The sequence below is a fragment of the Puma concolor genome, chromosome E1, assembly GCF_028749965.1.
Source record: "Puma concolor isolate L17-30 chromosome E1, mPumCon1.1.hap2, whole genome shotgun sequence".
NCBI lineage: Eukaryota > Metazoa > Chordata > Mammalia > Carnivora > Felidae > Puma > Puma concolor.
The window spans coordinates 48,844,489-48,859,283 of record NC_141680.1 but is presented as its reverse complement, the minus strand read 5'-3'; the positions used below and the strand labels follow the sequence as shown (position 1 = coordinate 48,859,283).

At 56.1% G+C, this 14,795-nt stretch overlaps 1 protein-coding gene across 2 annotated transcripts; it reads left to right on the top strand.

Annotated features, from left to right (window-relative positions):
- The first annotated feature begins 3,062 nt into the window (after positions 1-3,062).
- On the top strand, positions 3,063-6,466 carry CD79B (CD79b molecule). 2 transcript variants are annotated; one of them, XM_086687716.1, is made up of 6 exons: positions 3,063-3,226; positions 3,899-3,943; positions 4,786-5,088; positions 5,322-5,440; positions 5,714-5,755; positions 5,867-6,466. In XM_086687716.1, exons 1-6 carry the CDS (start codon positions 3,160-3,162, stop codon positions 5,963-5,965), a joined length of 675 nt encoding a protein of 224 aa, XP_086543842.1. In that variant the 5' UTR covers positions 3,063-3,159; the 3' UTR covers positions 5,966-6,466. The 2 variants fall into 2 exon arrangements, with proteins under 2 accessions (XP_086543842.1, XP_086543841.1); XM_086687715.1 differs by having other exon boundaries at positions 3,066-3,226; positions 3,896-3,943.
- The last annotated feature ends 8,329 nt before the right edge of the window (positions 6,467-14,795 follow it).

The window sequence follows — 14,795 nt, the reverse complement described above, 5'->3', positions numbered from 1 at the left end:
CTGCAGGGTCCTGAGCCCCCCACCAGGGTGCTGACCTCCCTCCGTGAGGTGGGGGTGGGGCTCCTTGTCACTGTAAGTTTCTGCAAACCGTGCCTGGGGCTCTGTCTGGCTCCAAGGACAGGAGATCTCGCGCAGTGCCCTGACCCACCCTTCCCCTGAGCCTTGAATAGTGCCGGAAAAGAGGCAAAATACTGGATGAAAAACATAAGCTAAAATTTCAAAATCATCCCTTCCTGAGGGTAAACTGTGCTCCCAGATTTCTCACCAAACACTCAGATACTGGATTCCCTTCCACGCTTATGACGGCCCCGAAGTGAAGAATGGATTATTACGATTACTTCTGTCTTAACACGAATGAGGAAACTTGGGCTCTGAGGGTTAAGAATGGGTGTTGCGTAACTGGGGTGCTGTTGGCATGTGGAGCAAGAAATCTGCTTCGTGAGACACTGTCCCTCCCGCTGCAGGGAATTCAGCACCCCTGGTCCGTGAAGGCCAGTGGTGCCCGTTGGTCACCGCGACCACTGAAACGGTCCCAGTACCTTTCCGAATGCTCCCGTGGGGGGCGGGGGGAGGGGGCAGGATCACCCCTTGTTGAGAAGCACCAGGGAACGTGGGGCGGCTTTCTACCTGGTACACGGCAGGGCCGGGAATCAAACCTTCTTAGCCAGCAGGCCTCCTCCACAAAACAGCCAGCGGAACAGAGCCAGGAAGAGTGGGCCGAGGGGAGGGCAGAACTCTGAACCCCTCCTTCCAAACTGAGGTTGTGTCCTCTCCCACCCTTCCCAGGGTTGCTGGGGAGGGGGGGGTCCCTGACCTCTTGCCTCCTCAAACTCCTAAGCCCCTCGTCCCCTCTCCACATGCCCCCATCTCTTGTCTTGATGCTGTCTTCCTGGAAAGGTGAAGTGGGGGCTGCCAGATGTTAGGGTCTTTTGCAGCCCAGGGAAGCCGGGGACAGAGGCAGGAGTGGGCTTATAAGGCCTCCTGTTCCAGGAAAGAAAAGACGTCACTAACCCCAGACAGAACTCTGTACTGTTGTCACCAGAGAGGGAACAGCACGGCCCCAACTGTGACAAATAGCCCCGAAGGCGCAGGGGGCGGGTGGAGGGGGGGTACCGCTTCCACCCGCTCCTGAAAACGGATCCCCGCCCAGCATGAATGGGAATGAAGTCCAAAGGACACATCTGCATCCTTGTGCACGGTGGGGGGGGGGGGGGGACACGTGGATGTGTGGATGTGTTTGCAAGATGCCAACTGCCCCCAGCCTCCATCCCCCCTGAGGCCACCCTGGGCCCCGGGACCAGCTCCTGAGCAGAGCCCACACCACACAGCCCAGGCAACACACCCGTGTGAGCATACACCCGTGCGCACACACAGGTGTGTGCCCCAAGCCTTCCCCCATTAGCTTCCCAACGTCGGGGGGACACTAGCTCCAAAGCTAACCAAGGCCTCCCTTATGAGGAGGTACTTTACTAAATGCAAAGACCCCTGGATTCCCCCCCTCCCCATCCCTCTGGAGGGTCTCCAACCACCGCCACCAGCACAAGGGGACTGTGGTCCCCAGGCTGACCTCAGGTGATGTTTATATTCCTGGGCTGTTTGTTCTGCGAACTGAACATCTGACACCTTTTCAGAGAAATGTTTTTTTTCATCTGGAACATCTGGGAACAGCAAGAACATCTGGGACTGCCAGGAACGAGCTGTACCTCGGATGAAAACTTAACTCTCCAGTCCCCATTTTCTATAGCTCTGGTCCTGGCTGGCACTCCTTGGGTGTAGCCCCTACTAGGGGCCTATGCCCACCAGGACTAAGGGGGTACCACCCAGATCCCTGCCTTTCTCATTGTCAACCCTGGCGTGGGAGGCAGCTCCACATCTCTCTAAACCCAAACAGACCCACCAGTAACATAGGCTGTTGGAAAAATGGAAGGTGGTGGGGAGAACGAGATGTAGACAGCGGACACATAGAATTCAGCATCTTTCTTCCTCTCCTGAAACGGGGAGGGGGGGCGGCGGAGCAGAGAAGGAATGGGGGGACAGGAGAGAAAAAGGAGGAGACATAAAACTCAGAATGGGCTCAGCTGCGGGACTGAGGTATGCAAGTCTGCCACGTGTGGCTGTGCAGGTTGTGCACTGCACGAGGGCCACCCTGGCCCCCAAGGGGCAAAAGTTGTGTATGACCCAGGGATTGGGGCACAAAACTGAACTTAGTTCCAGAACACTATGGTTTCATCCACCACTCTACTGACTGGCAAGATAAAGCCAGAGAGCCTCTTAGTTTCAGAATCTGAAGATTCCCCAGCACTAGCCTCCTGTCCCCCTGCCCAAGACCCGAGAGCTATGGACAAATCCCTGGGAGTCCCTTGATGAGCTGAGTTGTAGGTTTTTTCTAAGCTGTCTCTACCTAAGTTCACCCCCTTTTTGAGAACAAATTCTCTCACCAGGTGAGGAAGGGAGGCCTCTTGCCAGGGTCTGGACCATGTCTTGTCCCAGGTGGCTGTCACACCTGGCTCTTGCTCAAGAACCTCTGTGGCTCCCTTCCTCCACAGGGTCAAATCTACATCAACCCCCAACATGGCTGCCTGCACTCCAGCCAAGAGGCTGCACTCTGGGCCTCTCCAGGTGCCGGGCCTGGGCCCACAGCTGCCCCCCACACCCCTGTACCATCCTCCCTTGGTGCCTCTCTTCCTGCAGAGCGCAGGTTGAGCCCGAGCCAAGGAGCTGTGCTCACACTCACCCACAGGACCCATGTGTACTCAGCTAAGTGCCTGGGAATCTGAACTGTACAATAGGAGGCCAGGGGACTCCAGGACATGACCATCAGTGGGCTGGGGACAAGGGGAGGGACGCACAAGCTACCCTCAGAAGACTGAGAGGCTCCTGCCTCCCAGGGTCCCCCCCACCGTGGTGGACCCCAGCTGTGATGCCCTTTGAGCCTTAGCAGCACAGCTGACAAGAGAGCCCTCCCTCCCCCGCCCTCCCCCAGGGTCCCCGGAGAGCTGGTGCCTCCCCTGGGTCCCAATTTGCATGGCAGGAAGGGGCCTGGTGGGGAAGAGGCGGGGAGGGGACCGGCTGCAGCCCAGGCAGTTACACGTTTCCCCCCCCAGGAGCCTCTGTCCTCGTCACCAGCTCGGGGTCAGAGAGAGAGACGGAGTGGTAACCATGGCCGAGCTGGTGCTGTCTCCCATGCCCAGCAACTGGCTGGTGGTGTTGCTGCTGCTTCTGTCAGGTACGGCACCCCCGAAACGAGACCCGTGGTTTCGCTCTCTGTCACGGCCTGTTTGCTTGTTTCCACCGCTCTGTGTCCTGCCCTCTCCAACCTCCCCCTTCTGTCTCTCACACTTTCGGCCTCCTGTCTCCCTCTGACTGCCCCGGGGCCTGGGTCTGGCGTATCACCTACGCTGAGGAGCTCAGGGGGTCCGTGGCCCCAGCCCCTCTCCTGTTTGGAGGGCGTCAGGCCGAGCTGGGTGTGAGGTGAGGGGTTGGTGTCCATGACGTGGTTCACCCCCAGTCCCTTGAGGGCATTGTGTGGGGGCGACACAGGAGAGAGGCTGCCCCCGACCAGACCCTGGGACGTGCATGGTCCAGAAATGGTCCCCTGGTCTGGAAGACAGGACAGCCATCCAGCTGTGACTTCCCTCCTGGTCTCATCCAGGGTGCCTGCTCAAGGCCGTTGGTCAGGTCAAAGGCAGAAGGAGGGGCGGGAAGTGGATTTCTGGTGACCCTGCTCCATTCCAGTCTCTCCGGAGCGAGCGCTGCTACGGTGGGGCTGAGGGGTCTCGAAGCTGATGTCCTGAGAGGAGGAAGTGGGTCTAGGAATGCTGGGGGCCCCAGGGGTGGGGCAGCCACTTTCCAGGGGAGAGCCCTGACCCAGCCCCGCCTACTTCCTCCCACCCAGCAGGTGTGCCAGCAGCCAAAACAGAAGACCTGTACCAGGATCCCAAAGGTCAGCCACTTCCCCTGCCCCTTCTGGGGGCAAGTGTGTCTGCGTCCAATGCTGGTCCCGGTCCCAGGGTCCGTGCCATGGCTGCCTCTTGTGCCCTTGTGCCCCTGCATCTCCCCAGCCGGTACACCCATCTCTAGGCTACCTTAGGGTCTCCATCTCAGAGGCCTGGCTCCGAGGGCCCCCCAGCACCCCTCCTGCCAGCTGTCACCCTCATTAGACATAAGTGTTCCAGTCCCAGAGACTAAGGGGTGTGACTAAACCCAGGCTGGGAGGCGGGGAGCCAGAGGGAGTTCCACTGGGGACTCAGGCTGGGTCTGTCTAGCGGGGTGGGGGGGGGGGGGGTCGGACTCAGCCCGGGAAAGAGTCTGTAACTTTAGGGGCTCTGACAGGCCATAGGGCCTCAGGGATTCCTACGGTTCGCTTACTGGGAACGAGGCAGGAGGGAGGCTTCTTGGAGTAAGTATGTGGGAGAAAAAGAAGATTTAGGAATAAAAACGAAGGGAGAGCACCAGGCCAGGTGGGGGGCTGTCCTATGGGCCTCTGGACCCCAGCAGGAGAGGCCTAGATCAGGCTGCTGTATAGGCATGGAAAGGAATCGGAAGGTTCCAGAGCCCTTCTAAAGGAAAATCAAATGCTGGGGCGCAGGGGGGTGGTGCAATCAGGAAGGGGCGGGACCCGGTGGTTTGGCCTCTGGCCACTCACATGGCTCAGCTCCTCCACACCTCTGCCTCATGACCGTCCTATACCCAAAAGCAAGGACAGACAAGGGTGGGGGTCCGTGGTTGGGCTGGCAGTCGGGAAGATGCAGAGCGGGATTTTGATCCCGGCCTCGGTGCCCACAGGAAGCACTTGTGCCCGGATCTGGCAGAACCCACGTTTCATAGCCCGGAAAAGGGGAGCCATGGTGGAGATCAGGTGCTACACAAAGGACCTGGGAGCGGTGAGCTGGCTACGGAAGCGGGAGACGGACTTGGAGCCCAAGCCACTGCTGAAAGACGCCCGCATCCTAGAGAGCCAGAACGGCACCTTTGCCACCCTCACCATCCAGGGCATCCAGTTTCAGGACAACGGCATCTACTTCTGCCAGCAGAAGTGCTTGAAGGAGTCCCACAGCACGGGCTGTGGCACTGAGCTGCGAGTCATGGGTGTGTTCGGGGCCTGCCCTCCAGCCAGGGGGGGAGAAGGGGTGACGGGGCCACGGAGCCTTCACTGAGCCACCCTCACCCCTGCCCCAGCCCGGCCTGCCGCCCGTGGGGGGGCCACATGGTGAAGGTGGCCGCGGCCACAGAACACCCAGGAGAGCCGCTGAGGAGGTCCTGAGGGGTGCAGGCCCAAAGAGGGGGCCCCAGCCTCACCACCCCCTGCCACCTCCCCACAGGATTCAGCACCATAGCACAGTTGAAGAGGAGGAACACACTGAAAGATGGCATCATCATGATCCAGACCCTGCTCATCATCCTCTTCATCATCGTGCCCATCTTCCTGCTGTTGGACAAGGTGACCACGGGGGCCGGGGGGGCGGCCATGGGGCAGGCCAGACGTGGGCAGGGTCTCCATCTCCCCAGCCCCATAGCCTGCCCACTGACACCTGTTCAAACTCTCCTTCATTCGTTCGGTTGTTCTGGCAGAGGGCACCTCACCTCCTCACCCCTCGCCCCTCACCCCCAACCCCTCCCCCAGGGCCAGTCTCCCTGGCCCTCCCCAGCCTGGCCCAGCAGTGGATGGGGTGGGGGAAGCTAACACTCTGCTCTCCATCCCTCGCCCCGCCAGGATGACAGCAAGCCCGGAATGGATGAAGACCACACCTACGAGGTAAGGGACGGGGGGACCCCGCGGCGCTGGGGGCTGTGGGGTGCCTGATGGCACCGTCCACTGGCGTGGTCAAGGAGTAACCAAGGCCTAAGCACCGTTCCATGTCTCCAGGGCCTGAACATTGACCAGACAGCCACCTATGAGGACATAGTGACTCTACGGACGGGAGAGGTGAAGTGGTCAGTGGGGGAGCACCCAGGCCAAGAGTGAGGGGCCGGCCCTCCCCACGCCTCTGGGCCCAGCCAGCTGGGCCTTCGTGGACTGCTTCAGAGCCACCGCCAGCTCCCAGCTCATCTCTTCCCCGGACCTCGGTCAGCCTCCGAAGCTGGCCCACCAGATCTGCCTGCCCCTCTAGCCCCTGGTCTCCAGCTCTTACCGAGGAGACCAGAGTAGAAGGAGTGCAGGGCGGTGATGGGGAGTGAGGAGTTCTCTGGGGACAGACTGGACCCAGCCTTCTGGGGGTGCTATGTGGGGATCCATCCCACGTTCAGGACGGGGAAGACAGAGGCTTATCCGAAACCTGCAAATGGACTCAGAGCAGACCAGCTTCCTGCAGAGCCTGGGAAAGGTTGTGGCCCATCCCACTTGGCCACAGAGGGGCCAGGGAGAGCCACCTGCCTCTCCCACTCTCTCCTGCCCTCTCCTACCCCAGGGAGCTCCTAGCCTTGATCCCATTCTCCTATGGAATAAACGGTGTGTCGTGAAACTACACACAGGCTTGTGACATCTATGGGTTTGGAGTGGGTGAGAGTCTCTCTGGGCACAAATGTTTGGGCCCCTGCGGGCCCGTGGGGTGCGGGAGAGGATGACTGCCATAGGGCTCACGGACCTCTCCCGTGCTCACGGGCTTCTCTCTGAAGGCCTGGCTGGGATCTGTGGACATGCCTTCCATCTTCCGTTAGCTGGGCCCAGCCTGGAGAAAAGCTAACAGGCCTTATTGGCGGGCATGCCCCCATCCTGCCTTCTCTTTAGCCCACGAGCAGCGCTTGGGTCCTGCTCTTCAGGGCAGGGGTCTCAGCCCTGGAGGAGCTTGCCCTCATCCACCCATCCCAATCCTACTGTCCTTTAATGCCCTCCACCTACAAGAAGCCCTCCCAAATATCCCCAGGCCCTGCCCCAGCCCTGTTACTGGCCTGTGCTGCCCATGCTGGCCATGTTCTCCAGATAAATGAATCCCTACCAAGCCTGGAAATTTTGTTTTTAAGTTTGACCCAGAGCCATGCAAGAGAGAGATTCCTAAAGAGGGATGCTTTGCGGTGGTGAAGTTTGGGGGTCCTTCATCAGGTGACTCCTTCAGCCTTTCCCAGCACCACATCAGAGGTCCCCTAGGGCCCCAAGCTCCCCACAAAATGATCCCTAGGGCCCTACAAATTAGGGCCCCGACCTGCCAGCTGCAGGAGTGACTGGGAACAACTCCCAGCTAGGATCTCAGGTGCCATTAACCTCTATGTGCAAAGCCAGGCCTCGCTCTACTTCCTGTTGACCTTGGGGGGACCCTGAAACACCTCTTTGCCACTCATGCTCTGGCTTCAGGCCAGAGAAATCTCTGCCCCCAGGGTGCTGCCAGTTTAACTGGAGAACCAAGCCCAGCATGTGGGGGCCAATAAGGGCAGCCATCAATTTTTACTAGCTTCCCCCTGGAACTCCAGGTAAGGCAGGGGGCTGAGGTACCTGGCCCTGGGGTTTCCAACAGTCATTCTCTGCATCGCTCGGTGGTGCTCCCTCAAAGCCATGCTGGGCAGGCCAGGTAGGGCCCTCTCCCTCCCTGGTCTCTGGGCTGTCCGAGAAAACTGGTTTGTTTTGGCATCTGCCTCCACTGAGCCAGAGCCCTTCCTCTCCTGCTGCTTTGCATAGGGGCGCTAATTCTGTCCTTCTACCTCCACGAGCGACCCTGGCAGCCGGGCTGGGGGTGGGAGGGAGTCTTCACTTCTCCCCCAAGCAGGGTCTCCCCCAGCCTGGGGCTGCCCTGAGTCTGGGGAGGCGCTGGCTTTACGAAAAGACTAATAGTTCTGAATAACTGAGTTTCCGTAATGCTTTGCAGTACTGTTGGCAGGGAACTATTCGAGCAGCAAGGCCTGCCTCCTTCCCCAGACACCCCTAAAAGGTATCTGCCCTCATGGTTATGATGTAGAAGACCTCCCTGGCCTGTTTTTCTGTCTTAGGTGCTTGTGCCATGGGTATCGCCGTCTCTATCTTATGGGTCCCTGACCCCCAGAACTGACTGAGGCAGTGGAGATGAAGCTGGATGATCCTGGTGGGGATGATGAAAACCCCGGGTCTCAGTTGCTTCATCTGTAGAATGGGAATCATCAGAACTTGTCTGAGAGAAGGGCGTTGAGCCAGATGTTGTTTTTTTAAAAAAAAATTGTGCCATGTAGTAAAATTGACTCTGTTTTCTTTCAGTGTACAGTTTGATGAATTTTAGCACATGTGCAGATTTGTGTAACCCCACCGCTGTAATCAGGATACGGGACGTGAACCAAAATCTTTTACTGGGCCCCCAAAATACTTATATAATGAGCGCCTCTTAAATGTCAATAAGATTGTTCTGAATACCTCCATATTCATGTACGTACCCTTACGTGAGACCCAGCATAAGCCTGGAAGGAGGCAGCATTATCCCCATTTGGTAAATGAGCAAATCAAGGCCCAGGAAGATCACAACTGGCCAAAATCACACAGAGACCTTCTGACTCCAAACCCGGCATTCTTTCCGCTATATCACAGCTGCCTCCCTCGGAGGACTTTGCAGCACTGAGACACCGAGGAGGAAGTAAAGAAGGAGGAGAACCAGGGAGGAGAGAATCCTGGGACAACTCTGGCCATCTTTAAATATTTCCCATTGTTCACAAGTCTCAACACCCTGAAGGACCCACTCCCTTCCCAGCCGGGCTGGAGATCACGCCATTGGGCCATCCTTCCAGGGTGCCAGCTCTGGGCGGCTCCTCCAGGCCTCCCCCTCCCCAGAATACAGCCCCAAGGTGCCTCGGTGGGCACATGCCCCACTGCCCACTGGGGGAATCCAGCCCAGTCCCTCGGGGCCCTGGTGTAAGCATAGGCTGGTTCCTTCTTCGTTCTAGCTTGACTTCCGGCCTTTATCGACGCAGGTGCTGCTAGGCCTGGGGTGCTCTGACTCAAGGGTTTGGGTGTTTTTCCAGCAGAATCAGAGGTAAGAGAAAAACAAAACAAAATGTGAAAAGCTGCCACTGTTTGAGTGTCACTGGCAGGTAGTGTTTGTCCCTTAGCAGGTGTCTGGGTCTTCTGTGAAGGGCCTCAAAGGCCATCTTGGAACACGGGGTTTGGGATTCCCAGATTCTGTCCTCGAGTGTTCTGCTCTTTAGATGACCCCAGTGGCTGGAATCAGAGCCCACCCCTGTGGAATTACCAGGTGTGTCCAGCTCGCCACAGTGCTCCCGGTTCTGGCACCTTCCGAATCTGCTGGGGACTCAGCTGCCAACAAAAACAGAACAGCATCAGGGGCACCTGAGTGGCTCAGTCGGTTAAGCGCCTGACTTCGGCTCAGATCGGGATCTCAGGGTTTGCCGGTTCAAGCCCTGCATCAGGCTCTGCAATGACAGCTCGGAGCCTGGAGCCTGCTTCAGATTCTGTGTCTCCCTCTTTCTCTGCCCCTCCCCCACTCGTACTCTGTCTCTCTCTGTCTCAAAAATAAACATTAATAAAAAATTAAGAAAACAAAAAAAAGCAACAAACCCACTTGGGATACCTCAGCTGCTCCTCCAGCTCCAAAGCCTTCACCTGGAAATGTTGGTGACTCCACAGAGAACAAAAATTAGCTAGCATTAAATCCTGAAGATAGAGTACAGGGTGTTAAAAACACATTTAGAAGGATCCTAGTGCATTTCTCAAATTTAAAAAAAAAAGCCAAAAAAACAAAAAACCTCTTTCTCTCCGACCTAACACCACTTTCTCAGATGGTGAAAACAGGGGGGCAGGGGGGCGGGGGGAGGCGGTGCTAAACATCTCGTGAGGACCCGCTTAGGGCTCGGGCACAGCAGGTCATGAGTCCGTGCAGAATATTTGTGTGGACTTGTGATCAGCATCTGCGTACTGCCTTGCCTATTTTTTTTTTTTTCATTTAAATTTTTTCATGGATGTAGTGCCGTGCATTGCAAGATCTTGTACTTTTTATTTATATTTTTGGCACTTGTTATTTGAATTCATTCTATGAGGAGGACATTGAGACACAACGTGGCCCTCCTTACCGTTTCTGGGTGGGTGGGCGTTTGGGTTCTTTCCTTGGCATTGTCTTGCATTTGCATTCATTCAAATCCACCTAGCACATGCTTGTTGAGTTCCTGGGTCTGAGGCTGTGTCCCCCCTGTCAGTGCCCCCCTCTCCCCAGGCTCTTCTCTCGTCTCTATGTCTTGGCTATTTCTTTATGGCAGTTTTCACAAGATGAAATTTCCTTATATATTTTACCATTATGTATTTATTTGTTTCCTATTGTCTCTCTTCCCCGGGTACTATAAGCTTTAGCCAAGAAAGGATCATGTCTTTCATTCATCAGGGTATGCCCATCTGCCTAGTACAGTATCTGGCATACAGAAAAAGCGACAACTACGTCTAGAACCAGGTAATGCACAAAGAAGAGTGGCAGTGAACGAACGAGTGGATGAGAGGGATGAATCCAGCTTCAAAGGGTTTGCAGTCCCATAAGGGGGCTAAGATGTTCACAAATAAGCATAGAATAAGGCAAAAAGAGTAGAATGATTTCCAGTGAAGGGCACCGGTCAGGAAAGCACCCTAGACTTCCCACAGCTGCTGGACACAGCCGGATACTTACTGCTTCTTTTTCAATGGGACTGTCTCCCTGGGGAATAGTCCCCAAAGTGGAAATGACTTAATAGGTCCAGTTATGTAGGCTGTTATGCACTTCTAGATGGTTCAGAGATCCTCAACCAGTGTAAACAACAACCTTATCAACCCACAGGAGTGCCCACCCCCATTCGACCCCCCACCCCCAAGCCCTCCAAGGCCCTTCCTCCATGCTTGGGCCCTCTGGCAAACCCAAGGGTCCAATGAGATAAAGGAAGTGAAAACGTGATGTACACTGAAACGTGCAATACACATGTGAAGGATGATGTGATTTGGTTCATTAAATCGGGCTACATTGGGTTGTTTTTTCTGCCGCTTTTCTTGGTGTCCGTGGACCTCATTCTGGGGTGAAGTTCCTTCCGTTCAATTCCCCCCAACTTCACTGAACATCTTCTGAATGGGGACTTGACCTTACTCTGCTAGCTTTGTGCTGAGGAATGTTCTGTCCACGTCCCACAGCTCCACTGTCTCTCCTGGATGAGAGTTCTAAAGAGTTCGTGCTGGGGGGTGGGGGCACGGGGGGGGGGACGGGGCGGAGATAGGGACCTTCAGCAGCTATCACTTAGAGCAGAGAAACCGTGGGAAAACCACTCTGTCTGAGTCTGAGCGTGTCCTCATACGAAATGGGCCTCCAGCTCCTATCAGCCAGTGCAGAGCCTGGCATACTCAGGAATAGTGATCCTTTCCCCACCTCCCCTGACGAAGCCTTTGGGAATCCCCACATAATATTCTCTAGAGCCATTGACCCAACGCTGAATGACTGACCCGGTGCTCAGACTCACGCTGGAAGCAAAGAAAAGGTGGAGTATGTCCCAGGGGCAATCCCAGCCTCCAGCCTCAAGGAAGGCGGCACAGAGTTAGTGGACGTCAAGTGACCAGAGTGGGGGGGAACGGAAAAAATGGCCACCAGTCCCTCTGAGGCTATTTCTACAGCCAGGGTAAGTAAGACCCCCAAAAAGTTGGCCCCACACCCCACGGATTGAACTGTGGCTCCTGAACCCTGAGGGGCTCCTGAACCCTGAAAGAAGCCGCTTTTAGATCAAAAGCAAATTTGTGAGCTTCCACAACAGGTACAGAAAACTCCAGATTTCAATTCTGGAAATAGGAAGGGCTTCCAAACACACTGAATTTCACAGATTCCAAGATAATGGGCAGTTCATCCTGAGCCTTTTTTGGCTGCCCCCAGAGATGTTAATCGTGGCCTCTTCCCTTCAGCCACCATGCAGAGGCCGTGGTTGGACAGTCTCTGAACCTGGAGAAGCCAGAGGGTTGGCCCCGTGGTGCCCCAGGAAAGGATGGGTGACCCCCCAGCCCTGGAGGGAAAATCCCAAGTCCATAGCCTTCAGTGCCTGCCTCTTGGGTCCAGTGACTGCCACCATGGTAAATCTTTCTGTAAAGGTGTATCCCCAGGGACCCCCAGAGTCCTGTGAGCCGATCTAGTTCTGGGGTCAACAGAAGTTGGTTTGGTGAGAGAAGACACTCCCCGGATCTGGCTAGTTCCACCTATTCCCAGCAGTACCCTGCCTATGCAGAGCCTCAGCCACCTTTCACCTGTGCCCACCTCGTGTGCTTCTCAAGCAGTCCCCAACTTGGGCTCCTGTACTCTCACTCCTAGGGGAGGTCTGAGGCTTCCCCCCCTGGTCCACAGTTCACGTACAAGTCTCATTAGCTAGAAACTGGTCATGAAGGGTTCCACATCAGTTCCCCTCCACAGGGTGGAAAGATGGGGGTGGGGAGGCAGAAAGCTGTGTGGGGCTCAAAGAGCTTCCTCCATTTCCCTCCTGGCCCCTCCTCTCTGGTAGAGCTGCAAGGAGGAGAGGAAAGCCTTCTCCATGCTCCCCCTCTTCTTCAGGCCGACAATTTTTCTTTTAAGTTTATTTTCGGAGAGAGAGAATGAGTTGGGGATGGGCAAAGAGAGAGGGGGACAGAGGATCCGAAGCAGGCTCTGTGCTGGCAGCAGAGAGCCCAGTGTGGGGCTCAAACTCTAGAACTCTGAGATCATGACCTGAGCTGAAGTCAGACGCTTCACCGACTGAGTCACCCAGGTGCCCCAGGCCTATATCTTTAATGACAGCCCACTCTGATCCTTCCTCTGTCCTGTCTGGAGAACAGCTCCACGGGTCCCAGTGCCTTCCCTAGCAGATAATGAATCAGGGCACCGTTGGACAATGGCTCCAGAATGATGGATGAAAAGGAAGCTGTATCCCAAAAATGGGAGGTGGCAAGACGCAAGCACTCCCCTTCTGGGCCATGAGGGTGTGACTTTTCAATGTTAGTTGCCAATACCATAACCAACGGGCCCTAGGAGGGTTTCCTCATTCACTTGTTTATTTTCCCACAGGGCAAGTGCTAAATGTTCTTAGACTCAAGGAGTGGAAGGTTTAAAGGGAGGGGAAATGTGTTCTTTCCCGCTCTGAGCCCCGGGGGCGATCTGATGCTGGTAACTTGTGGATGCTGCAACAGCCCCAACCCTGGGCACGGGGAGGCTGGAGGGCAGCAGTCCTACCTAGCCCTCCCGGCCCCAGCCTCACGCTACCACTTGGTCTCCAACATGCACCCCGAGTCTCTGAGCCAGTCTCACCTGGGAAATGGGCAACAATCTGCCTCTTAGGGGAAGGACGAAATGAGGCAGAGGGACCCTTGGGGTGAGGGGCAGGATCCCTGGATTCAGAGGGATTTAGAAGATAAAATAACTGAGTGGCCCACCCAGTCTGCTCAGGAGAAAGGATTTGGGATGATGCAACATGGGAAGAGCAAGGTTTGGGAGGTCGGCTTTGGCTGAGGCAGCTCGTGCAAGTGAGCCTCGGTCAGCTCCTCTGTAAAATGGGGTGGTAATAATACCTCCTTCACGAGATGGCCGCGAGGGTCAAATGTGACAATGCATGGGCATGCTGTCGCACCCTCATCAGCTCTAGATGAATATAAGAAAGGGGCACCTGGGTGGCTCAGTCGGTTAAGCATCTGACTCTTGGCTTCTGCTCTTCATGATCTCATGGTTCATGAGTTCGAGCCCCACATCGGGCTGTGCAGTAACAGCACGGAGCCTGCTTGGGATTCTCTCTCTGCCTCTCTCCCTCTCTAAAAATAAATAAGTATTTAAAAAACATTTTTTTTAAGTAGAAGAAAGACTAAAAGGAGCCTAGGGTGGTTGGGGAGATCATCTTTCAGGGTGCTGTGCCTGGACTTTCAGTGCTGGGAATGAGACCCAAGCCCGCATGGGCTCTTCTGATCTTGAGACCCTCTGATGGTGACTGGGTTGCCAGGGGGATGTTCTTGTGGCCCGGGTCTGTTCCTGGGACTTCTGCTTCTTGGTTGGCATCTCTGTAGCAGGTTCGAGGAGCAGAGTGATGTCTCTGGTTTTGGTCCTCTGCCTCAGCCACCTGGAGGAGCCCCCATGGCAGAGAAATTGGAGGGCAGTGTGGGGTCGAGGCCAGCACCAGCTGCCTTGGGCCGGACCAGGTGGTCAAATGGTGGTAAAGGGTAGGGGGATGGCGACAGCGACGAAGGTGGCAATCTGGGACTGAATTGTGCCCAGAAACCTCAGAAGCCATGGCTGTTCTGGGCTCCCTTTCCCCAGACGCACATTCTGTCTGGTAGATGGAGGGGAACCGTGCAGGGAGAAAAATAGGAATAGAGGATGAGGGAAGGTAGCGCAGCTCTCACGGCACATCCAGCCTGACATAGCTCCCCTTTTGGGGGCCGGGGTGGGTCCTCCTCACCCCAGTGGACAACCCCCCGATGGGACCTGCCGGAAGGCACCTGAACTCAGGCTACTCCCTTCTGCCGCCTCCCCCTTGAAATGAGTACAGATCGGATGTTCTCTCAAGCTGAGACCCTGTGTGCACAACCCTCAGGGCCGGTGACAGCGGACAGGGGAAGATGGCAGGGAAGGCCTGGGGGACATGACCCCAAGAAGAGCGGGAACAGGACAAGAGGGAGGAGACTCTAAATTATCCATCAGCACAGGCCGGCCTGTGGCCCGATGCATAAATGTATAGAGAAAATAAGTGGGGGCGGAGGGGGATAGAGAAGGGACCAGGGTATAAAAAGGGCCCGCAAGGGACTGATTCCAGGATCCCAGCACCCGGCTCCCCAAACCGCTCAGGGTCCTGTGGACGGCTCATCCCCAGCTGTGATGGCTGCAGGTAAGTGCCCCTAAAATCCCTTTGGGTTCAGTGTATACTGAGGCACAAGGCGGTGGCCC

Bases quoted from the DNA above. Each gene is read 5' to 3' on its own strand.
- CD79B (XM_086687715.1), top strand. From the start codon at position 3,160: ATGGCCGAGCTGGTGCTGTCTCCCATGCCCAGCAACTGGCTGGTGGTG. The intron at 3,944-4,785 runs GTCAGCCACTTC...CGGTGCCCACAG, and splicing joins CCTGTACCAGGATCCCAAAG to GAAGCACTTGTGCCCGGATC. The intron at 5,756-5,866 runs GTAAGGGACGGG...CCATGTCTCCAG, and splicing joins ATGAAGACCACACCTACGAG to GGCCTGAACATTGACCAGAC.